The sequence below is a fragment of the Ranitomeya variabilis genome, chromosome 3 (assembly GCF_051348905.1).
Source record: "Ranitomeya variabilis isolate aRanVar5 chromosome 3, aRanVar5.hap1, whole genome shotgun sequence".
Taxonomy (NCBI): domain Eukaryota; kingdom Metazoa; phylum Chordata; class Amphibia; order Anura; family Dendrobatidae; genus Ranitomeya; species Ranitomeya variabilis.
In genome coordinates, this window is record NC_135234.1 from 442,923,350 (window position 1) to 442,949,312 (window position 25,963).

Genomic DNA, 25,963 nt, shown 5'->3' on the forward strand with positions numbered 1-25,963 from the left:
AATGAGAAGGTGTGTCCAAACTTTTGGTCTGTACTGTATATATGAAAATGTATATGTGTGTATATAATATATATGTATGTATGTATAATATATATATATATGTATATATATCTATATATGTGTGTGTGTGTATGTATATGTGTATATAATGTGTATGTATGTGTACATTTTAACAAAACCTCCCTGTGCCTACCTCGACCGCAGCTGAGTACAATGTACCCTATAGGTATACATATATTAGTGCATATATGTTTGTATGTATGTATGTATGTATGTATGTATATATACACTCACTGGCCACTTTATTAGGTACACCATGCTAGTAACGGGTTGGACCCCTTTTGCCTTCAGAACTGCCTCAATTCTTCGTGGCATAGATTCAACAAGGTGCTGGAAGCATTCCTCAGAGATTTTGGTCCATATTGACATGATGGCATCACACAGTTACCGCAGATTTGTCGGCTGCACATCCCTGATGCGAATCTCCCGTTCCACCACATCCCAAAGATTTCATGTTGTTTACGCCAAATTCTGACCCTATCATCCGAATGTCGCAGCAGAAATCGAGACTCATCAGACCAAGCAACGTTTTTCCAATCTTCTACTGTCCAATTTCGATGAGCTTGTGCAAATTGTAGCCTCAGTTTCCTGTTCTTAGCTGAAAGGAGTGGTACCCGGTGTGGTCTTCTGCTGCTGTAGCCCATCTGCCTCAAAGTTCGACGCACTGTGCGTTCAGAGATGCTCTTAGGCCTACCTTGGTTGTAACGGGTGGCGATTTGAGTCACTGTTGCCTTTCTATCAGCTCGAACCAGTCTGCCCATTCTCCTCTGACCTCTGGCATCAACAAGGCATTTCCGCCCACAGAACTGCCGCTCACTGGATTTTTTTTCTTTTTCGGACCATTCTCTGTAAACCCTAGAGATGGTTGTGCGTGAAAATCCCAGTAGATCAGCAGTTTCTGAAATACTCAGACCAGCCCTTCTGGCACCAACAACCATGCCACGTTCAAAGGCACTCAAATCACCTTTCTTCCCCATACTGATGCTCGGTTTGAACTGCAGGAGATTGTCTTGACCATGTCTACATGCCTAAATGCACTGAGTTGCCGCCATGTGATTGGCTGATTAGAAATTAAGTGTTAACAAGAAGTTGGACAGGTGTACCTAATAAAGTGGCCAGTGAGTGTGTATATATATATATATATATATATATATATATATATATATATATATATATATATATATATATAATATATTCAGTAAGGGTAGAGGACAGATAACACATTACCCTTGAATTAGTCATCTCTGTTGTCATCCCACTTCACCCAGTTATGAGTGCTGACTCCCACGCCTGGACTGAAAGTGGACATATCCACCTAGCAACTAGATCATTTGCTCTGGAAATAGAATTACAAGTGGGATGTGGTGTACACCATTTACTGAGATAAGTGTACTGAAAAGCTTTGTGCTTAAAGGTCGATATGTATATTTTAAATTACGGTACATGTTTTGGAGGACCATTTATTGTATTGGACATACAGTACTTAGAAAAAATATTGTTTTCTGTAGAGCTGCTCAAATAATTATGGATACAGAACAAGTCAGTGTAACTTTAAATGTAAGAATTATTTTTTGAAGTCTAGAATCAACGTTTTTATGAATTAGTTGTAGAACTTGTAGACATAAAAAGAATATGTCTTACAAAAAAAGGCCTTATAAAGTCTTGCTGATGGATGTAAACATAAAAAAGTTTTGAAATCTAGAATATCGAGACAAAAAAAATTATAGTTCTGGGAGTCCAAAAACTATCTGATCAGACCGTCAATACGTCTTTTAACTGACCTGAGATCTAAGAGAATAGCATCCCCATACAGGTGACAATCCAGTAGCTGTCGGCTGTAGACTGTAGCTGACAACTTGCTGCGTCAGCCATGATCAGTGTTGTCACCGTCCATATCCGTTTAAGGGTACCTTTACACAGTGCAATTTTGATCGCTACGACGGCACGATTCGTGACGTTGCAGCGTCGTATGATTATCGCTCCAGCGTCGTAGACTGCGGTAACACGTTGCAATACACAGCGCTGGAGCGATAATTTCATGACGTATTTGCGATGTAGAAGCCGTTGGTTACTGTGCGCACATCGTATACAACCTGTGTCACACGATGCAATCATGCCGCCACAGCGGGACACTAGACGACGAAAGAAAGTTTCAAACGGTCTGCTACGACGTACGATTCTCAGCGGGGATCCGGATCGCAGTAGCGTGTCAGACACAACGATATCGTAAATGCATCGCTGGAACGTCACAAATCGTGCCGTCGTAGCGATCAAAATTGCACTGTGTAAAGGTACCCTAACCCCTTAGATGCTGCTGTCAATAATTACTATATCACATAAATGGTTAAAAGAGTGTGGGGGTTCTCTCCTTATCCCTATTGGCACCCTGAGATCATGATTGTGTGGTCCTGATGTTTGCCATGGCAGTTCACGGCCAAATAATGGCCTTCAAGTCTGCCCCAATAAAGATCCCCAACTCACATCAGAAGTACAAGATCCCAGGTACTTTTAGCTGCATCACATCTAATGTGGTGTACCTAATTATTTGTACCAAATGTCCAGCTTGGGGGTCTGTATGTGGAGGAGACAGGGCAAAAACTGAGAACAAGGATGAACTCTCATCGCCACACAATAAGGGTAGTTTCACACTAGTGTTTTGAAGAGCTGCGGAGGGCTGCGGACTTCCTCCGTGAAGCCCCGCCCTCGGCCGCACCTCCGCTGCTCTGCATGCGGCCTTTAACATTAGGTACGCAGGTCATGCAGCTGTATGCGGCTGCTTCCGCATGCGTCGTTTTGAATTCAGCAGCTTCATATACGACTGTGGCTCATCAGACAGTGTTTTCTTTGCTGGAACCAGGAATTTTGGATGTGTGAAACTGGTCTTAGTTTGAGTACATCATTTCTTCAGGATATGTGATTACTGCAGAATCCCTTCAAAAGAGAACTGAACCCCAAAGTGAGTGATAAAGTAAATAGAGTAACCTGCAAACATTGTTGGTCGAATTTTCTGCATGTTACTGAAATGTGCAGTCTTGTATAAGGCTATGTGCACACAGTGCGTTTTTTATGTGTTTTCGCTGCATTTTTTCCACGCAGAAATGGGCCAAAAACGCAATGGAATACTTATGCAAGATAATTCAATGACAAATCCTGAAGTGTTGTGCAGATGATAAGTAAATTTCCGTGCATATTTGCAGTTCCTTTGTTTTCTGCTTTGTTTCTGCACCCATTGACTTCAGTTAAGTCAGTCAAATCTGCAGCAAAAACGCAGGTATAAAAATGTTTGCAGATTTGCTGCGGATTTGCTGAGTTTTTGTTTTGAGTTTTACCGGCTTGCCGTAAATGGTGTTTCCCACGCTGTCATCTGTGTGACATTGTAGGAAACACCAGCGATGTGGTTCTTATTGGCAGTAGCGCTACTGCTGGTACTGTCAGTCAGAGTGCTACAGGATCATGCTGGCAGATGTCAGCATGACCCTGCAGCTGTGACTGTGACCTGCAGGCGTGAGCCGATGAGACTACTGCTCCCATCGGGCTACATCTGCTGTCGCTGATAACAGTGACATCAGGTGCCACTGATGGGAGTCATAGTCTCATCTGCCAGCACCTGTTCTCAAGTAAAATTGCATACATATTCAAATAAAAATAAAAAAAATTATGCTCACCTTAACGCCCAATCTCCGATGCCTTTGTCTCCTCAAAATATTGTAAATAATAAACTAACATATACTCACCTTTCTGCCGTAGACCAGGTAATCCAAGTGTCCCACGACGATCTCACGTGTAGAACAGTCACATCAGGAGATGTGACTGCTCTACCCGGCCACCGGCTATACACTGACAGGAGGTAATCACTCCCGCAGTGTATCACTGTGCTGCCGTGAGAGTTCACCGGAGTTCATCCACTCCGGTGCTCTCACTTACAGCACCGCTGTGGGAGAACTTTCCCACACAGTTGTGCCATAAGGCAGATCACTGGAGCTGATCAGCTGATGAACTCCAGTGAACGATCCAGTGTATCGCCGGCTGTCTTTGAGTGCAGTCACATCACTGATGTGACTGCTCTCAAAGTGATCAGGAGCGTCATGGGACATTATGGATTATATTCTCAGCAGACAGGTGAGGAACATTGTGGTTTATTATTTTATCTTTGTTGCAGGAGACGTTGGCTTTGGTGGGTTAGGTGTTCGGTGAGTATGGTTTAATTGAGATTATTAAAGGAGTCTGTGTCATTATTTAAAATAAAGGATTTTATTCTGGGTGTCTGTGTTTTTATACACTATCACTATGGGGTTATTAATGGATAGATGTCTTATAGACGCCTCTTCATTACTAACCTGTGGGCTTGATGTCTCCTGACAATATAAAGGTGACATCAACCCCAAAAATATGAACCCCACTTGCCACTGCTACAGGACAAGTGGGAAGAGCGAGACTAAGCATCAGATTTGGCGTATCTTATCGATGCGCCTTTTCTGGGGCTGCTGAGAGCCCCAGAAAAGGCATATCCATGACCCCTTCCTAGGCTGTTAATACCAACCCGCAGCTGTCTGCCTAGCCTTTGCTGTTTGCTATGTCAATTTTTTTTGGGGAGTCCCCCTGTAAACTAGCCAGTAAAGGTTAAGCAAACCGCTATGAGCTAATAGCCTGGGAACCTTTATGGCTATTGGCTCCTTTCCAGAATATCACATCAGCACTCAGCCATCGGCTTTCCCTCTGCTCGTTATTAAAATTACACGGGAGCCCACGCAACTTTTTTCTTTAAAATTAACAGTTACTGTCTGGTTACAGCCTATGTACGTTTGTTCTGTTAACACTCATACATAGGCTGGTGACAGTGTGTGTGTTTTACTTATTGGCTTAGGCCAAGTTCACATTGCGTTAACAGCAGCCCGTTCAACACATGCGTTAACGGGCTGCTGTTAACGCAAGTGCCGATATGTCGTCGAGCTAGCACAGATAGAACTAGCAGATGCTCTATCTGCGCTAGCAGTGACGGACTCGGAAACGCTGCAGCCAGCGTCCCAGGGTCCGTCACTCAATGACGGCACATCACTAGCACACGTCCACAATGGGCGTGTGCTAGCGATGCGTCCGACATTGGACTAAATGGTGGCGTTAACGGACTACGTTACACCGCGTTATGCCGCGGTGTAATGTAGTCCGTCTAACGGATGCCAAAAACGTAATGTGAACCTGGCCTTAGTAACAAGTGTGCCGGGCTGACACCTTTTCATTACTAAGCCTACAGCTAGGTGTCAGCTGCCAACACCAAGCCCTACTACTGCAAAAGCATGAAAAAGGTGGTGTTGAACTAAGAAATTACATCACAAAACTTTTTTAAATAATATCTTTATTTAGCTGAGAAAAGCATTCATTGCTGTACAAAAACGCAGCAAAAATGTGCTTTTTTTCCTGCCAAGAGATACAGAAATTTCTGCAAGCAAATACTCAACATGCGCACATAGCCTAAAACCTGAAGAGGACATAAGGGTTAATTTCTTGCTGATCTCTTCAATTTTTGGCTGGTAAAGTGTAGAAGAGATAAAGCTTAGTCAGTGCACCTGGTATAACTCCCACATGCCCTACTGCAGATAGAATTTTTTTGGGGGGAGGATTTTCTGTTTGCTTTTCCTGAAAATTCCAAGTCATGTTCTATTAATTTGAATTGTACTAACTACCAAAAAGGATTTATTGGTTTGTTTTTACCAATTTTGCATAAAGAGCAATAAATGCATATTCTAAGCTGTACACTCTTTTAACAGAGTTTTTCTTTTATCTTTCTTCACAGAACTCCCGTCTTCAGAACATTTAAGCGTAGCAGATGCAACATGGTTAGCCCTTAATGTGGTCTCGGGAGGTGGGAGCTCCTCCAGCTCCCAGCCAATTGGAGTGACCAAAATAGCGAAGTCGGTCATAGCACCACTTGCAGACCAGAACATCTCCGTATTTATGTTATCCACCTATCAAACAGACTTTATATTGGTAAGACTTTTGATTGCTTTTTAATGTGTGCGGTATAGTCAGTCATGTCATTAATGTTAGTTTGGTTGAGGGTTGGCAACCCCCAATGACCATACCCCTACCATTTTGGGAAATTGAAAAATAGGATCCAGAATAGGGGAATGGCGGCATAAATGGCAATACTTTTAACACATATAGTCAATACAAGCTTGTGTTGTCTGGACAATCCCATTATAACTTAACCACAGCATAGGTGATAACCCTCATCCCTATCCTGGTATGTACAGCCCCTCTCATCCTCATTCTGGTGTGCATGGGCCCCCTCATCCTTATCCTGGAATGCATGGCCAGTCTCATCACCATCCTTGTGTACATGGTCCATTCATCCCATCCTGTTATGCATGTCCCCCTTATCCCTAGCCTGGTAGGCATGATCCCTTCATCCTTATCCTGGTAGGCATGTCCCCCTTATCTGTAGCCTGGTAGGCATGTCCCCCTCATCCCTATCCTGGTAGGAATGGTCCCCCTCATCCCTATCCTGGTAGGAATGGTCCCCCTCATCCATATCCTGGAAGGAATGGTCCCCCTCATCCTTATCCTGGTAGGAATGGTCCTCATCATCCCTATCCTGGTATGCAGGTCCGCCATCTCATTCCTGGAATGCATGGTGCCCCATCTCTATCCTGGTATGCATGGCCCCATCCTTATCCTGATATGATTGGACCCCATCCCCGTACTGGTATGCATGGTCCCATCAGAAAAAAAAATAAAAAAACCCCCAAAACATTGCACTTACCTTTCTGTGCTCCCTCGCAGTGCCTTATTCCGGTGCCAGCAGCTGCTTTATGCTTGTAAGCAGCCCATGGCAAGGACGTCGTGCTGCTTACAAGCCGAAGGACAGCTGCTGGAATACTCACTGCCCTCCACGCCGTGACTCCGTGTATGGAGGGCAGTGAGTATTCATTGCTCTTTAGTAGCGTGCACAGTGTCAGCCGCTGGCTTCCTGCAGCTGCCGGGGCGGTCACGTGTGCCGCTTCTTAAGAGAAATGAATATTCACCGCATTCCACTCCCATGGGAGTGGAGTGAGCTGACACTGTGCGTGCTACTAAAGATCAATATTGAAAGTGTTTTGGTTTTTTAGAAACTTTAGCCCTTCTGTCATGACCTTTTTTAGAAAAAAAAAGGCTTTTTTTTTTTTTTCAAGCAACCCAATCAACAAAGCCATATTTTAGTGATTGACCTGTAGCTCCTGGGTTTTTGCAGTTTCTATGAGCATTGCATGTTATGACTTTTGGGTGAGTTTTGTGTTATGTCCACTCCTGGGAAGATGGTTTTGAATGTTTTAGGGTATGTGCAAACGTTCAGTATTAGGCAGCGCTTTGGACACAGCACATGTCTGCTGCGTCCAAAGCGCTCCCGGCTATTGAATGCAGGTGATTCCGCATGTGTTCATTGAACTGTGCGGTATCACTGCGCCCAATACATTGTACAGGTGATATTTATCTTGCGAAGACTCGCAGCTTCCAACCCGCAGAGTTTACTTACCGTGGGAACATACCCTTACGCTTGTAAATAATGTTTATAATTTTACAATGATGGAATTGTTTTCAAATTGCCTTATATCCCTTCCCAGGATGATGGACATCAAGAATTGCTTCTCCAAGATTAGTGCTGATGCTGTTCCTGCATAACATTATGTTAATAGATGCCTATATGCCGCATACCAGCCAATTACCCAAAACTTCTGCTTTTATACAGGTGGTCATACTTACTGATGAGCAATAAATCAATGGCATTTAATTAGCAGCACTTGACTGCTACTTAACCTCTTAATTCCTATGAAAGTATTAAGGGTTTAACTAATTTATGATACATTTCTTCAAATTTTTGGTCTAGTTTTTGTTAAATATATAATAACACTGTAATTGTAATTTGTTGTTTTCCACGTAGGTTGTTTTAACCTAAGGCTTTCTAAAGAAAATTTTTGCTAAATTTTCTTAAGCCATAAAATTCAAGAAAGTGTATTTAGTTTTACTCATATGTACAGTACAGACCAAAAGTTTGGACACACCTTCTCATTTAAATATTTTTCTGTATTTTCATGACTATGAAAATTGTACATTCGTGCTGAAGGCATCAAAACTATGAATTAACACATGTGGAATTATATACTTAACAAAAAAGGTGGTAAACAACTGAAAATATGTCTTATATTCTAGGTTCTTCAAAGTAGCCACCTTCTGCTTTGATGACTGCTTTGCACACTCTTGGCATTCTCTTGATGAGCTTCTGTGTGTGGTTGGGGGTGCATTATACTGTGTGTGTAGACTGCATTGTACTGTGTGTTGGGGGAGGGTTGGGGGCTGCATTATGCTGTGTGTGGGGTGTAGGCTGCATTATACTGTGCGTGGTTGGGGTCTGCATTATATTTGTGTGTGTGGTTGGGGGCTGCATTATATTGTGTGTATGTGTGTGTGGAGGCTGCATTAATACTGTGTGTGCGTCGTTGGGGGCTTATATTATGGGTAAGTGTACTTGATTATAGTTATTCAGACAAATATATGCATGCCTATCTGATGTCTTTTCTCCACTTACAAGGTTTACAACAATAACAATACATCACAGCACAAGCACTTTATGTCTACTGTAGATTTGGTTCTGCCTACTAGAGTGGCTAAACTTTAATATTTGCACAGTGAGAGTATTTGTTTACATTGCTTTCCAATACTATATATCAATGTACAATGTGGAATTGTATCTTTCCATAACCTTCCATTCCAGTAGCACTTACTGTGGATCCTACCTTTACTTACCTCTACATTTTTGATATGTCATATTGTGTATAATTGTATCAATAAAATCATGTTTATTTTATGAAGTCAGCACTCCAATTTTCTTCATTTATATCCTTGCAGGAGTTTCTTCTTTGCTTTGCCTCCACTTGATTAAGACTTTATTGTGGATTATGTTGAGTACATTGCCTTTTATTTGCCTTTTAATCAGTGCACCTGTGAACTATTTAATAGTGTATATAGAGAGGCTGTGTGGGGCTCATGCTGTAATAATCTTTATTTTTATATAGCGCTAACATATTCTGCAGCGCTTTACAGTTTTTCACATTATCATCGCTGTCCCCGTTGGGGCTCACAATCTAAATTATAAGGGGAGGCTGTGTGGAGCTCATTCTGTATATAGGGAGGCTGTGTGTGGCTCATGCTGTGTAGGGGGAGGCTGTGTGGCGCTCATTCTGTATATAGGGAGGCTGTGTGGGGCTCATACAGTATATAGGGAGTCTGTGTGGGGCTCATGCAGTATACAGTAAGGTCCATATATATTTGGACAGAGACAACATTTTTCTAATTTTGGTTATAGACATTACCACAATGAATTTTAAACAAAGCAATTCAGATGCAGTTCAAGTTCAGACTTTCAGCTTTCATTTGAGGGTATCCACATTAAAATTGGATGGAGGGTTTAGGAGTTTCAGCTCCTTAACATGTGCCACCCTGTTTTTAAAGGGACCAAAAGTAATTGGACAATTGACTCCAAGGCTATTTCATGGACAGGTGTGGGGATTCCCTTCATTATGTTATTCTCAATTAAGCAGATAAAAGGCCTGGAGTTGATTTGAGGTGTGGTGCTTGCATTTGGAAGGTTTTGCTGTGAAGTAAACATGCGGTCAAAGGAGTTCTCCATGCAGGTGAAACAAGCCATCCTTAAGCTGCGAAAACAGAAAAAAACCCATCCGAGAAATTGCTACAATATTAGGAGTGGCAAAATCTACAGTTTGGTACATCCTGAGAAAGAAAGAAAGCACTGGTGAACTCATCAATGCAAAAAGACCTGGGCGCCCACGGAAGACAACACTGGTGGATGATCGCAGAATAATCTCCATGGTGAAGAGAAACCCCTTCACAACAGCCAACCAAGTGAAGAACACTCTCCAGGAGGTCGGCGTATCAATATCCAAATCTACCATAAAGAGAAGACTGCATGAAAGTAAATACAGAGGGTTCACTGCACGGTGCAAGCCACTCATAAGAATCAAGAATAAAAAGGCTAGACTGGACTTTGCTAAAAAAAATCTAAAAAAGCCAGCACAGTTCTGGAATAACATTCTTTGGACAGATGAAACCAAGATCAACCTCTACCAGAATGATGGAAAGAGAAAAGTATGGAGAAGGCGTGGTACAGCTCATGATCCAAAGCATACCACATCATCTGTAAAACACGGCGGAGGCAGTTTGAAGGCTTGGGCATGCATGGCTGCCAGTGGCACTGGGTCACTAGTGTTTAATGATGATGTGATACAGGACAGAAGCAGCCGAATGAATTCTGAGGTATTCAGAGCCATACTGTGTGCCCAGATCCAGCCAAATGCAGCCAAACTGGTCGTCATTTCATACTACAGATGGACAATGACCCAAAGCATAAAGCTAAAGCAACCCAGGAGTTTATTAAAGCAAAAAAGTGGAATATTCTTGAATGGCCAAGTCAGTCACCTGATCTCAACCCAATTGAGCATGCATTTCACTTGTTAAAGACTAAACTTCAGACAGAAAGGCCCACAAACAAACAGCAACTGAAAGCCACCGCAGTGAAGGCCTGGCAGAGCATCAAAAAGGAGGAAACACAGCGTCTGGTGATGTCCATGAGTTCAAGACTTCAGGCAGTCATCGCCAACAAAGGGTTTTCAACCAAGTACTAAAAATGAACATTTTATTTTAAATTATTTAATCTGTCCAATTACTTTTGGTCCCTTTAAAAACAGGGTGGCACATGTTAAGGAGCTGAAACTCCTAAACCCTTCATCCAATTTTAATGTGGATACCCTCAAATGAAAGCTGAAAGTCTGAACTTCAACTGCATCTGAATGGTTTTGTTTAAAATTCATTGTGGTAATGTCTATAACCACAATTAGAAAAATGTTGTCTCTGTCCAAATATATATGGACCTAACTGTATAGGGAGTCTGTGTGGGGCTCATGCAGTATATAGGGAGGCTGTGCGGGGCTCATGCAGTGTATATAGGGAGGCTGTGTGGGGCTCATGCAGTATATAGGGAGGCTGTTTGGGGCTCATTCTGTATATAGGGAGACTGTGTGGGGCTCATGCTGTATAGGGGGAGGCTGTGTGGGCTCATACAGTGTATATAGGGAGGCTGTGTGGGGCTCATTCTGTATATAGGGAGACTGTGTGGGGCTCATGCAGTGTATAGGGAGGCTGTGTGGGGCTCATTCTTATATAGGGAGGCTGTGTGGGGCTCATTCTGTATATAGGGAGGCTGTGTGGGGCTCATGCAGTGTATATAGGGAGTCTGTGTGGGGCTCATACAGTGTATATAGGGAGTCTGTGTGGGGCTCATGCAGTATATAGGGAGGCTGTTTGGGGCTCATTCTGTATATAGGGAGACTGTGTGGGGCTCATGCTGTATAGGGGGAGGCTGTGTGGCGCTCATTCTGTATATAGGGAGGCTGTGTGGGGCTCATTCTGTATATAGGGAGTCTGTGTGGGGCTCATTCTGTATATAGGGAGTCTGTGTGGGGCTCATTCTGTATATAGGGAGTCTGTGGGGGGCTCATACAGTATATAGGGAGGCTGTGCGGGGCTCATGCAGTATATAGGGAGGCTGTTTGGGGCTCATTCTGTATATAGGGAGACTGTGTGGGGCTCATACAGTGTATATAGGGAGGCTGTGTTGGGCTCATGCAGTATATAGGGAGGCTGTGCGGGGCTCATGCAGTGTATAGGGAGGCTGTGCGGGGCTCATGCCATATATAGGGAGGCTGTGTTGGGCTCATGCAGTATATATAGGGAGGCTGTGCGGGGCTCATGCAGTATATAGGGAGGCTTTGTGGGGCTCATGCAGTGTATATAGGGAGGCTGTGCGGGGCTTATGCCATATATAGGGAGGCTGTGTTGGGCTCATGCAGTGTATATAGGGAGGCTGTGTGGGGCTCATGTCATATATAGGAAGGCTGTGCGGGGCTTATGCCATATATAGGGAGGCTGTGTTGGGCTCATGCAGTGTATATAGGGAGACTGTGTGGGGCTCATGCAGTGTATATAGGGAGGCTGTGTTGGGCTCATGCAATGTATATAGGGAGGCTGTGCGGGGCTCATGCACTGTATATAGGGAGGCTGTGTGGGGCTCATACCGCATATGGGGGAGGCTATGTGGGGCTCATGCAGTGTATAGGGAGGCTGTGTGGGGCTCATGCAGTGTATATAGGGAGGCTGTGTGGGGCTCATGCAGTATATGGGGAGGCTGTGTGGGACTCATGCAGTGTGACTAGGGAGGCTAGGTGGGGCTCATGCAGTGTATATAGGGAGGCTGTGTGGGGCTCATGCAGTGTATATAGGGAGGCTGTGTGGGGCTCATGCAGTGTATATAGGGAGGCTGTGTTGAGCTCATGCAGTATATAGGGAGGCTGTGTGGGGCTCATGCTGTATATAGGGAGGCTGTGTGGGGCTCATGCAGTATATAGGGAGGCTGTGTGGGGCTCATGCAGTATATAGGGAGGCTGTGTGGGGCTCATGCAGTATATAGGGAGGATGTGTGGGGCTCATGCAGTATATGGGGAGGCTGTGTGGGGCTCATGCAGTATATGGGGAGGCTGTGTGAGGCTCATGCAGTATATAGGGAGGCTGTGTGGGGCTCATGCTGTATATATGGAGGCTGTGTGGGGCTCATGCAGTATATAGGGAGGCTGTGTGGGGCTCATGCAGTATATAGGGAGGCTGTGTGGGGCTCATGCAGTATATAGAGAGGCTGTGTGGGGCTCATGCAGTGTATATATGGAGGCTGTGTGGGGCTCACGCAGTTTATAGGGAGTCTGTGTGGGGCTCACGCAGTTTATAGGGAGTCTGTGTGGGGCTCATGCAGTATATAGGGAGGCTGTGTGGGGCTCATGCAGTATATAGGGAGGCTGTGTGGGGCTCATGCCGTATATAGGGAGGCTGTGTGGGGCTCATGCAGTATATAGGGAGGCTGTGTGGGGCTCATGCAGTATATAGGGAGGCTGTGTGGGGCTCATGCAGTATATAGGGAGGCTGTGTGGGGCTCATGCAGTATATAGGGAGGCTGTGTGAGGCTTATGCCGCATATGGGGGAGGCTGTTTATAGCTCATGTCGCATATGGGTTCAAACGAGGGATGTCTGCATACTCAATTCTGCTCAATATTAAGTCATACAATTCATATTAATATAATTATCAATAATATAATAATTATGATATATTGATATTAATATTGAGTAGAATTAACTTCGGCCTATTGGTTCGGCTCTCCACAACAGTCACGGTCTCTCATGTGGCCCGTCGTGAAAATTACCGTAATTGTCCACCCCTGCTATATCAGATAGAGATCTGGGGCATTTCGAGACCAAGTCAATACCTTGAAGGGAACCTGTAACCATAATTTTGCTACCCCATCTGAGAGTGTGTGTAAAAGTCCAGGAGCCTGGAGGTCAGACCCAACAATTCCTAATCAGTACATTAATACAAGAAGTGGCACGCCAGGAAAAATCAGTAAAGAATTTTTTATTAATAACTCAGCGTTACAGCAATATTTCTGCTCCTCCATAGCTTGATACATTGTTATAACACTGGGTGAAATCTTGAATCCTACCTGAATTTTTCTGGAGCCCTGTTCTTCTTTTGCTCTATGGCCCAACTTACGGCACTGTTGCCCATTGTTGTTACTTTCAGCTGTGGTTATGGGTTGGCATGATCATTCTGCTTTGTCAGAGGCTCCCCTGAACATTCGTATTAGGATACTTTTATTCACTTAACTTTGTTACTGGTGTAATGTCGTAGAGGATAAACTTTTGTGAATTGTCATCCTGTGAATAATAAGAAGCTGACCGTTCATTTATTTTTTTTCTTCCAGGTACGCGAGAGGGATCTGCCTTTTGTGATGCACACGCTGGCTGCAGAATTTACCATTTTGCAGGTGGTGAATGGAGAAACTGTAGCTGCTGATAATCTTGGAGTAACAAATGGATTTGTGAAACCCAAGCTTGGTATGAACCATGTAAAAACAAAATATCATGGGAGTGTTTATGAAAAATATGCAGCATCTCTACAGAACTGACGTGTACTGTGGCTGTAGAAGATTATTAGTTTGTGCTCTCTCTGTACCTGCATATAAATTTAGCCCTGATATTTGAACGCACATAGGCCCATGCGGTCTCCCCTTAGAGCTCCAGATGGGAATCTCTATTAATATTACCCTGCCTGGAAAAAATCATGATTTACTATAAGACCAGTATTTCTAATAATAGTGATATAAAAGACTTAAAAATAACAATACCGCAATAATAATGCTGTAATTTCACATTCCAATATTACCAAACCATATCCAGTTATGACCAGCATACACAGTAGTGATAATACCAACAGACTGATCATAAAGAGGTTGTCCAGGCTTGAGGTTAAAATCTGCAGTCACTCTATTCAACTGAAAACGTCTGAATCCTCTCAGCGCGCTCTGTCAGAATTCTCTGGTCATGTCACTGCAAGTATTCGATTTGCAGATATGCGGTCACGTTCCGACTCAATGAGTGCAGTTTCGCTCAATACAAGTGAATTGAACAAGGAATGGGCACGTGTTGTCGGAAGTATGAAAAGCACATACTTGCGGTCACATGATCCATCCCTTTTTCCTCTTCAAAAAATGCTCCCCTATGCCTTACAATTACACAGCACCTTATAGAAATAAAATCCCCCTGTAGCTTCTTATAATAATAATAATAATAATAATAATAATAATGCTCCCATGTGTTTCTTTACAGCTGTACAACACCATATATTAAAAATGTCTTTGTGGTTTTTTTTATAATATTAATGCCTCCTGTGCTTCCCCTAAAATGTTAATGATCCTATGGTGTGTTTTCAAAGAATAATACCACCCACCACATTGTGCCTTCTTGTAGTAATAACCCTCAGTGCCTCTGTATTGCAATAATGCCTTTGAGTAGGGACTTACATATAAATCACTGGGGCCCATAGCAAAAGTCCTATCAGGGCATATATGTGCAGCGAAAGATAGGCATACCTCCCAACTTCAGAAACTGAATGGGATATCTATTACAGCACTTACACAGTTATTTTGCTCCTCCTAAAAGCCTTAGTATTTCAAAGAACCCCCCAGAGTATGATGCTCCCACACAGTATGATGGCTTCACAAACTCCACAAAAATGATGATGCCCCATAGCACCCCAACACGGTAGGATGGTAACCACAGCCTCCCATTCAGTATGAACCCCCCTCACAGCCCTACATACAGTATGATGACATCCCCAAAGCCCCATAAAGTATGATAGTCCCCATACAGCCCTCTATATAATGTGAAAATCCTCCCCCCACAGACCCCCATACAGTATGATAGTCCCACCATGGTACCTATATAGTATGATTGTCCTCCACAGTCCCCACAAATTAAAAAAACAAAATCATGGGCTCACCTAATTCAGGCTCCCTGTCCTCTGCAGCCTCCATCTCATCTTCTATCCCGTCACTAAGTGGACATGGACACTGCGCCACCTGACATCTCCTGCTTGGCACCAGTCTCCAGCAGGCCACAAACCAAAGTATCCTGCAGCCTGCCGGAGTAAGTGATGTGGCACTTAGCCAGGGGCTCTGTGCTCTGTTACAATTGTTAATAGTATCTGCTTCCTGCGGACGCCTGTTAACAGTGTAGCCGGACCAGCCCATCTGGCATTTGCCAGGTTTGCCCAATGGCCAGTCCAGTCTTGTATAGCAGCCAGTGTAAAATCTATAGGCAATACATGTGCGACCCCAATTCCAAAAAAGTTGGACACTATGTAAAATATAAAGAAAACAAGAATTCAATGATTTAGAAATTTCTTATTCTATTCACAACAGAACATAGAACACACATCAGAAGGTGAATGTTGGACATTTTTCCATTTTCTTTGGAAAAAAAAACCTTTTTTTAAACTTATGGCAGAAACACACCTCAAAAATGGACAGGACTGTGTGTTCAAATGCTTAGCATCCGCTCTTCTTTTTACAACAATCAATAAATGCCTTGGAATTGAGGAGACCAATTACTAATTATTCATCTTCATCTTATGTTGAGGAACATTTTTCTGACATTGTTCCATACTTTTTAGGTGCAGTTTTTCACAGATTGGTGAACTTCTGACCACCATTGCTTCTGAGAGACTCTGCCTCTCTTTTTATACACAGTCATGTTAAAATTTACCCTCCCAGCTGTTTTTCATTTGTATTACTTACTTTTTCATTCATGAAAAAGACTAAAGCCATACTCAGCGTATGAAATAAAAAATACTTCTTTATTAGAATCCTTTAAAACATACTTGCAGGATGATAGCTTGCAGAGTGTAACGAGACGGCCGTTTTGCAGATTAATATGCTTCTACGGGTCTAAACTGACTTTTTCTTGTTAACCATGTCCCAACTTTTACAAGATGTGTTGTTCCCAACAATTTCTAAATTAGTTATTAATTATTAGATATTTTTCCGTTTCATTTGAAAAAAATAGCGAACTTTCAACTTCTGATCTATGTTCCATGTTCTCTTGTGTATAAAATATGGCTAAAAGATTTCCAAATGAATGTGTTCTCGTTTCTTTACATTTTACGCAGCATCCCAACTTTTTTGCAATTGGGGTTGTACCTGCTTGGTTCCTGTAATCAATGCACGCTTGATATAAGGCAACTTTCTGGGGTGCTGTGGATGCAGTGGTCGAATATAACAATTTGTGTTGGATAAAGGCAGCCTTATCCCCTAAATCAGTGTTTCCCAAACTCCAGTCCTCCCGGAACCCAACAGGTCATGTTTTCAGGATTTCCTTAGTATTGCACAGGTGATGGAAGTATCAGGACAGAGTTCTCCCACTTGTGCAGCACCATGGAAATCCTGAAAACATGACCTGTTGGGAGCCGTGAGGACTGCAGTTTGGGAAATACTGCCCTAAATGATAAACAATATAGTGTGTGTCCTTCATAAAAGTATTATATTTTAAGTATAATCCTGGTATATACAGCTATACAGAGATATCTTGTTCTATATATTTTGTCCTAACTATATAAATTCTGTATTGTTTCATCCATTAGTTCAGAGGCCAGTTATCCATCCACTTTCCAGTCCAAGCAATATGTTCTGTGTTACCAGCCTGGATCCCTATACCCTTCCAAGTGTGACTACACTCCTAATGGATGTTATGTTTTACTCCAATGGGTATGTACCTGGAATTGTTAGTTGTTGGTATTAAACCCCTGTTCTTCATTGTTTAATATTCAGTGATTTACGTCTCTAGTCCATGTCCCAATGGAGCTTCCATATTGTTTTTTTTTTCAATATGCGTCAATAGGCAACATAACTAACAATTTGACAGTGAACACCAGAAACATACAAAGCCCTATTCTCTTTGAAAAGATGCACAAATTCCAGTTGTTGCAATCTAATAGTCCTTTCCTCAAGGACAACACGTGCTCTATGCAGATTTTGATTAAGTCTAGAACTGATTCAGTGGCTTGAAATAATACCCCTGTGCCTCCATACCTTCAAGAGTGGTCTCAGATACAATCCTTGTACATATGTCCTATAAAGGTATATGGTTGTAATAATGTGTGGGTCCCTTCAACAAGACCTCCCTTTGTCACCCAAGCAGACTCCTTTGAATAATGTCATGTAATACTACATTTTCCTTGACAGCCATTTCCTTTTGCAAAAATCAGCGTTTTTCGGGGACATTGAGAACCAGACTTTTAATGAAGGATCCATATTTGGCTTGTAAGCAGCCATTCTAAGCTATGATCAGTGTTGTGTAATGACAGTGCTCTCTAAATGTTGTATGATAAAATATGTTGTGCATACTTGGGTACCGTATATGTTCTTTGTTTTATAATTGTATGAGATACATTGGTTGATACCAGTGTTTGCTATATAGTTTGATCAGGATTACAATCTTATGAAAATGAACAATTAAATTACATTAAGTAATTTTTTTCTTTTGCAATCACATTGCTAGTTCCCATGTAGAAATATATGATTTGCAGTTTTTCTTTTTCTGCTTTAAAACTACTTAGATATTCACAAAAATTAACTTATACAGGGATTGGCTACCGGCCAAGTTAAACTGAAGCAGCTACAAAAATGAAAATGACAGCGAGAATTGTAATGAGTAAATTGTCTAATAAAGAAAAGAAACCCTCACGTATAAGCTTGTTTTCCAGAAAGCAGCAGAAGGCGTTTAATGGCAATAATGGCAATTATTTTATGAAATATTGAGGTTTGAGGTATGAGCAGCACGACTTGCGGATGGACCATAGAGCACTGCTGGGTGTTTATCCAGGCATTCCACTATTTCCTTCCGACTAAGATAGAAATAGAATACCGAACGGTTGGATCTACAATCATCTCATATTAATCGGGTTATCCACTATGAAAAATGTTTTAAAAGTGCGCCCAAAAGTGCAAGTGAGTACATTTTTTAAAAAATTCTAGCACCACTATAGGCCCACTTTTTAAAGTTTTTCTCGTAGTGGACAACTTCTTTCATATCTCTATGGCAGATGCTCTATTTTGAGCAATACTAGATATTGGAAGGAAAATAAATCTACTAAAGCCATATGATTTTTCCACCTAGGTCAAGGGTCTCCAACCAGCTTGGAAGCCCGTGTAACTAACCACTATGTGCTTCCCTAGCTTTTGGCATGCGCAGATATTTTGCACCTTTCCTCTGACATCTGTCATTGAGGAGAGTATGATTATAGTCATTCACATTGGATGGTCAACCAAGACTGCTGAACTTTTAAGTTGTATCTGATACTTAAGTTTATGGCCACCTTTTATACATCTGGTGATATATAATTATACGTGTACGGTTCCCTACAAACAAACTTGTTCTAAATAGTTTTCTACCGGCATGACCTGTGTCTAATTTTTAGGTAGTCACATTTCCAGTGACGTAAGTGATTGTTCCTGGAAGTGCACCTAATATGTATCATTCGATTTGCTAGGAGCACTGGATGATAAGTAGCTTGTGTCATTCACAGTGTGCTCTCTATAATCATGTCACTTACCATTTGTTTTACAGAGTAAAAGATTCGGTGGTGGGCAGTGAGGAATCTAGTCATATCCGCTTCTTCTCCTTCTCCCTCATTGAGGGCTACATTTCCTTGGTAATGGATGTACAAACGCAGCAGAGGTAAGCAGGTATCAAGGCAGTAAAGAAGCATTTCAATGTACTTTTACTTGCCTATAAATGTGTAGGTAGTGTAGTGTGTGAATATACACAATTATCGGTGACTTATCCAGTGCTGTTTTGCTCCTCTTCTCAGTGACATCACAGCTCTTCAGACCCCCTGGGTCATGCTGTCCTCTGTGTGGCCCAGAAGTGTCTTTTATAATGTAAGACTACGGAGCGTCAGAAGGAGACTCTACAAGCTTACATTGTAAAAGAGACTTCCCCGGCTCAAGCATAGAGGGATCTAGAGAGTCTGAAGTGCGGTGACATCACTGAGAAGATGAGCAGAACATCTCTGGATCCCTGAGTAGGCTTCAGTAGATGAGTATATTGATTCACACGCACTACATACACATATACACATGTTTAATCAAAGCGAAAGTTCATGGGAGTTCTTCTTTAAAGTCACTCACGATATTGCACACCATTCAGTACATTACATAAGACTATATAATGTAATGTATTTAAGTCATTGCAATGGTCCAATATAGGAACACAAACAAATTATAGAATAATATTGACAGAATTTCCTTTATTATTAAAATATTACTGGTTGAAGTTTAATTTCAGGCAAAATGTATTTTTCCCCTATATAACGGTGCTGGTACAGGGATCCCTTATTGTCCTCTTCTAGATCGTAGCAGTGTGTGCTAGCCATGACCACATGATAACTGAACAGTTTTGCCGTGAGTCACTTGATAGTTTGTAAATACTCATAATGCCAAATGCAACAGTCAAAGGGTACTTCTAGTGTTACTGGTTTTCATGACTCCTACCAGTTGTTGAAATGTGACAGTAGGACATACAGGTGATAGTGGGACACACAGATTGCATGCCTCTACTACATGTGATGTTTCGACCATCGTATGATCATCTTGGCAGCAGTGCTTCTCAGGTTTCCAGGTGTTCTTCTCATTGTCACATTTCAACTTCTTTCAGGAGTCATAACTTCGGGAGTCACCCTTTAAAAGAAACTTCAAAAACTGTGAGAAATTTCCAAAATTGTTCCTAAGCCTAAGTTTGTCTCATGTCTGTTCTGTTTTTCTAGGTTTCCTAATAATTTGCTGTTTACAAGTGCGTCGGGCGAGCTTTGGAAGATGGTTCGTATAGGCGGACAACCTCTAGGTTTTGGTATGTGTAATATATGAATTTCCTAGTACTATATAAATGGTTACAGTGCTTTTTGGGTGGAGGTGTGTAGCAAGACAGTGGTAAAGCAAGGCTCCAGGAAACTGAGGACAAGGTTGATGTTTTAGATTAAAAGCTAGCCTACATTTCTCAATAACAATACACAATAGATGAATATACAAAATATGACGTGCCTTTTTACAATCTTTCTGGTGCAGTTTCTCTCACTTACAGTCCTCTCTTTAGTTCTTTAAACTGACTGCCAGCTCCTCAGACTACTCTATGCACAATGTGCTTTTGTGGACAATTCTTCTGTCATTGACTGGAAACCGGGAGAACCTCACCAGAAAGAATAAAAAGGACGGATCCAAGTAATGTATCTGAACTGTCCATAATGCATGTATTATGAACTTTTATTGTGAGCCTGAAAGTTGCTTTAGTTCACAGTATTGATACTGGTCTGTCTATGCCATTGCCTCAGCGAGAACCCCAGAATTAGCTCAAAATAGGGAGGGGAAGGTAATACTTGTTTTAGATGATTTTTTACTTAGAAGTTTTATGCATTTCACTATCTGGTCTTGGAAAAAAGCTAAGAAAATGGCAATCTTTTTAGGAAATACATAAAGTAGAAAGAAGAGAAGGCGCTCATAGGGTAATTTGTATAGAAATCAGTATCAGAAAAGGTTTTAAATAAGGCTCACCTTTTTAAAGTTGTGCCAAAATCACCAAAGGGATTGTGTGGCTGCAGCTGTTTGGACTGATGACCATTCAATAAAAGATTTGTTCTTCTATAGACCTTTGGATGATTCGGTCCTGTAAGAGTAAGTCATCATAGATGTCTATTTGCTTCTGCTGAAAGCCGTCCAACTATTCTCTTTTAGAAATTACAGTACCTATCCAAACACACAATAATTCTTAACATGTCACTCTAAACATTATCTTGTTTCAGATGAATGTGGGATTGTTGCCCAAATCTCAGAACCTTTAGCTGCTGCAGACATCCCAGCATATTATATCAGTACCTTTAAGTTTGATCATGCACTGGTAAGTTTTCTTTCTGGCTGGAGCATTTGTTGTTTTGTTTTTTTTTGAGTAACAATATTGTATATGTTAAATGATATAATTAATTAGATTAGATGCTGGTTTTAAAGGTTTGTCTCATAAAGGCACAGACCTTTGAAGTTGAAATTGTCCCCTGCAGCCAACTGATTGCTGCTTTTTTTTCATCTCGGATTAATAGAGGAAGGTGGAATTCCATTATGACACTGACATGTTCAAGGAGATCATATGTAGATGATTTGTATATGTCTTTGCTGTGGCCGAAAAGCTGATTTTCAAATAACAAATACAATTAGAATTTGCACATTTCTTATTAATTCTAATAATAATTTCCCAATGTAAATACACAAAATGGTCATTTATAAAAGCATTGTTTATGAAAACATAAAAATATTGTTTGCCATGTAAATGATTATTATAGGACTCTTCCTATAGAAGTAACTTGTTATCGTGATAATTCTAAACATGTAGACTTGACATTTGCAAGATATGTGGAAGGATATTTGCTATAACCCGAGTCATTTATTCTTTATATATATATATATATATATATATATATATATATATATATATATATATATATATATATATATATATATATTCAAAAGGGAAAAGGAAAAAAGCCAGGACGGCACTGTTTGGTAGCTGACCAAATTCTTTTGAGATAACAATCGGGGTGATATATACACAACATGTGTGAGGCAGCCACTGCATCTCATCGCTGGTGCTCTTCTAAGAAAATAGCCATATTTTCAGTCCATATGCAAGAGAAAAAAGAGAGAAGGCACTCACTGATTCCATGTATAACCACTTTATTCCATCTTCAAAACATGATTCATGGCCGGGGGAGTAGGAATGCTTGTGAGCAGGGGAGGACGACGGCCGTTTCGCGCTGTGAAAGCGCAAGCACAGCGTGAAACGGCCGTCGTCCTCCCCTGCTCACAAGCATTCCTACTCCCCCGGCCATGAATCATGTTTTGAAGATGGAATAAAGTGGTTATACGTGGAATCGGTGAGTGCCTTCTCTCTTTTTTTCTCTTGCATATGGACTATATACACTCACTGGCCACTTTATTAGGTACACCTGTCCAACTTCTTGTTAACACTTAATTTCTAATCAGCCAATCACATGGCGGCAACTCAGTGCATTTAGGCATGTAGACATGGTCAAGACAATCTCCTGCAGTTCAAACCGAGCATCAGTATGGGGAAGAAAGGTGATTTGAGTGCCTTTGAACGTGGCATGGTTGTTGGTGCCAGAAGGGCTGGTCTGAGTATTTCAGAAACTGCTGATCTACTGGGATTTTCACGCACAACCATCTCTAGGGTTTACAGAGAATGGCCCGAAAAAGAAAAAAAATCCAGTGAGCGGCAGTTCTGTGGGCGGAAATGCCTTGTTGATGCCAGAGGTCAGAGGAAAATGGGCAGACTGGTTCGAGCTGATAGAAAGGCAACAGTGACTCAAATCGCCACCCGTTACAACCAAGGTAGGCCTAAGAGCATCTCTGAACGCACAGTGCGTCAAACTTTGAGGCAGATGGGCTACAGCAGCAGAAGACCACACCGGGTACCACTCCTTTCAGCTAAGAACAGGAAACTGAGGCTACAATTTGCACAAGCTCATCGAAATTGGACAGTAGAAGATTGGAAAAACGTTGCTTGGTCTGATGAGTCTCGAATTCTGCTGCGACATTCGGATGGTAGGGTCAGAATTTGGCGTAAACAACATGAAAGCATGGATCCATCCTGCCTTGTATGGAGCATCTTTGGGATGTGCAGCCAACAAATCTGCGGCAACTGTGTGATGCCATCATGTCAATATGGACCAAAATCTCTGAGGAATGCTTCCAGCACCTTGTTGAATCTATGCCACGAAGAATTGAGGCAGTTCTGAAGGCAAAAGGGGTCCAACCCGTTACTAGCATGGTGTACCTAATAAAGTGGCCGGTGAGTGTATATATATATACATACATACATACATACATACATACATACACACATATATATATATATATATATATATATACACACATATATATATATATGCACACACACACACACACACACACACATATATATATATATATATATATATATATATATATATATATATATATATATATATATATATATTGCTGTGTGTACATGATTTGTTTTACCTTTACATACATTAATGTTTGTAATATGTAGTATTCGTATAGTGTGGAATAGTGTTGCAGTGACTTTTTGGCAGGAGGTATTAAACTCCACACTGACACGTGAAAACTAATTGACTCCATTTGGATACTGCACTTTACCTATTAATCTGGATCATTACCTCCAGACTCATGATCACAAAGCACATGAGGAAAACGGCATTTACAGTTCAGGTGCCTGGCAAAGCATTTCAGTTTTGACTGTAGTATCTGCAAAGATTTTTTTTTATGTAGTGTGTATTGTAATGAGATCTAATTCGAAATTATGTATTATTTCTGTCTAACGTTTAGTATTTGTCAAAGTGTGCCTCTAATTATGTATGAATCACTAATGTGTAATGCTATAATACGCTATACTATGCTTTAATATGTGATTCAGCAATAGATAGCACAGGCAGCCCAATGTGAATTATTATGCACTAGGAACATTAGTATTTGATCATGGGATCGTCTTATCACTGTTTTTTACATACTCTACTCTTGATCATTTAAGGCCATGGCAAGGCGAGTTGACACAGCAATGTTCCTCTCGTGCTAGGTGTAAGGGGGTGCCAACAATCACTATGTCTTGGACAAAACATTTAAATACTGGGCTGGGGTAGTTAACTAAACTTTTGCCCCAGGTGAAGTAAATGTTAGCTTTACCTCTATGCTTATTTCTAATTTTCTCCCTGAATCTCAAATAGTGCACATAAACCCCCTTTATCACAATCCTAAAAATGTATGGACTCCTGAACCCATGCAGACCTTAGACCAGATTCCCCCATTGAATGCCAAACAAGACCCTATGAATAAATGCATATTCCAAATCCTAAGTAAATACAGACCTTATACCCCTTGTAGAGACCCTTGACCAGATTCCCTATACAGATTCCAAACCTGACCGTCCAAAACAAATACACATCCCATGTCTTCTAAATAATGACAAACCCTATGCCTCTTTAGTAAAGACCTTCGACCAGACTTCCTCCATATCTTCTAAATAATGACAAATCCTATACCTCTTTAGTAAAGACCCTCGACCAGACTCCCTAACAAAATGCAAAATTCAAAACCTGACCACTTAATTAAATAGGGCCCCTGAATACATATCATTTATTAACCCCCCCAAAAAAATACTGACCCCAGGCAAGATCTCCAGATGGACAATGTTTGCAGCTACTAGGGACTACAGGAACATAGAGAGGTAGTGCCAACAAAATTTGGAAATTTGGCTGCTCTTCCATCAGTGTTGGAGTTCTTCCCTTTTTTCTTGAGGAATAGTAGTGTAGGGTACCTATATTCTCTTGGCCATTAAATAGAAATGATTGTGCGTTCTGCAAAACCAGCAACATATCTTGTAGGTATTCTATGTCACTTACTGTGCAGCAACATCAATAAGGTGAACTTTTTTATGAATAGTCCATCACCCCTTTGACCTTGGATTCATGGACTCTGCACATTGTGCATACTCCAGTCAGCTGCTGTTACCTTTTCACTGCCACATCTATTGACTGCTATGGTTTTTGCTGAAATAAATCAAGCCTATAAAATGGAGCTTTCTTTCTTTTCTGCTTTCTTTCTTTCACAATCTGTCAATACACCAAGCTTTAAACTGTGTTTATTATCGCCAAAGTCATTGAAATCTGTGAGCGGACTAATTGATGGAGTCTATGTTATTCATTAGTTAGAACTACCACGTCAACATGACTGATTTGAAATGTGGTGTGTGTAATGTGCCTATTAGTCATTTATATAGGCATGGCTACTTTATGCAGGTTTAGTGTTAAGCTGGCCATAAGCATTTTTTTTTCAAAAAGCATCTTTAATTACAATTGCTCCAATTTTACAACTACATATAATTACAAGTGTGCTAATAGGTCCATGAATAAACAGTGATTTTTTGGACTAAAAATCAGGAACATTCTAAGACTTTTCACTGATGTTGAAATGTAAGGTCGTTCTCTTCAGAGGAGACTGGGGTGAATAAATGTGTATTCTTCAACATAGTGGAAAAGATCTAAATGACATGACTGGTTGTTATGGGTTTCTTCACTCTCATCTTCCAATTATTTTCATTTATTTTTTTAATTTCGTATTAATTTTGTTACTGAGCAGCTCAGTGGATAGCGCTGCAGCCTTGCATCGCTGGGGTCTTGATTCAAATCCAACCAAGGCCAACATCTGCATGGATTGTATGTTCTCCCCATGTTAATGTGGCTTTTCTCCAGGTTCTCCGGATTCCTCCAGCACTCCAAAGACATACTGGTAGGGAATTTAGATTGTGAGCCCCAATGGGGACAGCGATGATAATGTCTGTAAAGCACTATGGAGTTAA

At 41.4% G+C, this 25,963-nt stretch overlaps 1 protein-coding gene across 1 annotated transcript in view; it reads left to right on the forward strand.

Moving 5' to 3' along the window:
- The window catches only part of CASTOR2 (cytosolic arginine sensor for mTORC1 subunit 2), a 222,599-nt gene that overhangs the window by 189,338 nt on the left and 7,298 nt on the right, over positions 1-25,963 (forward strand). Inside the window, exons 3-8 of the mRNA XM_077296452.1 lie at positions 5,852-6,045; positions 13,915-14,047; positions 17,130-17,253; positions 19,115-19,225; positions 20,313-20,395; positions 21,342-21,436. Of these exons, the coding sequence (XP_077152567.1) occupies positions 5,852-6,045; positions 13,915-14,047; positions 17,130-17,253; positions 19,115-19,225; positions 20,313-20,395; positions 21,342-21,436 (740 nt within the window). The remainder of the gene's footprint in view (positions 1-5,851; positions 6,046-13,914; positions 14,048-17,129; positions 17,254-19,114; positions 19,226-20,312; positions 20,396-21,341; positions 21,437-25,963) is intronic.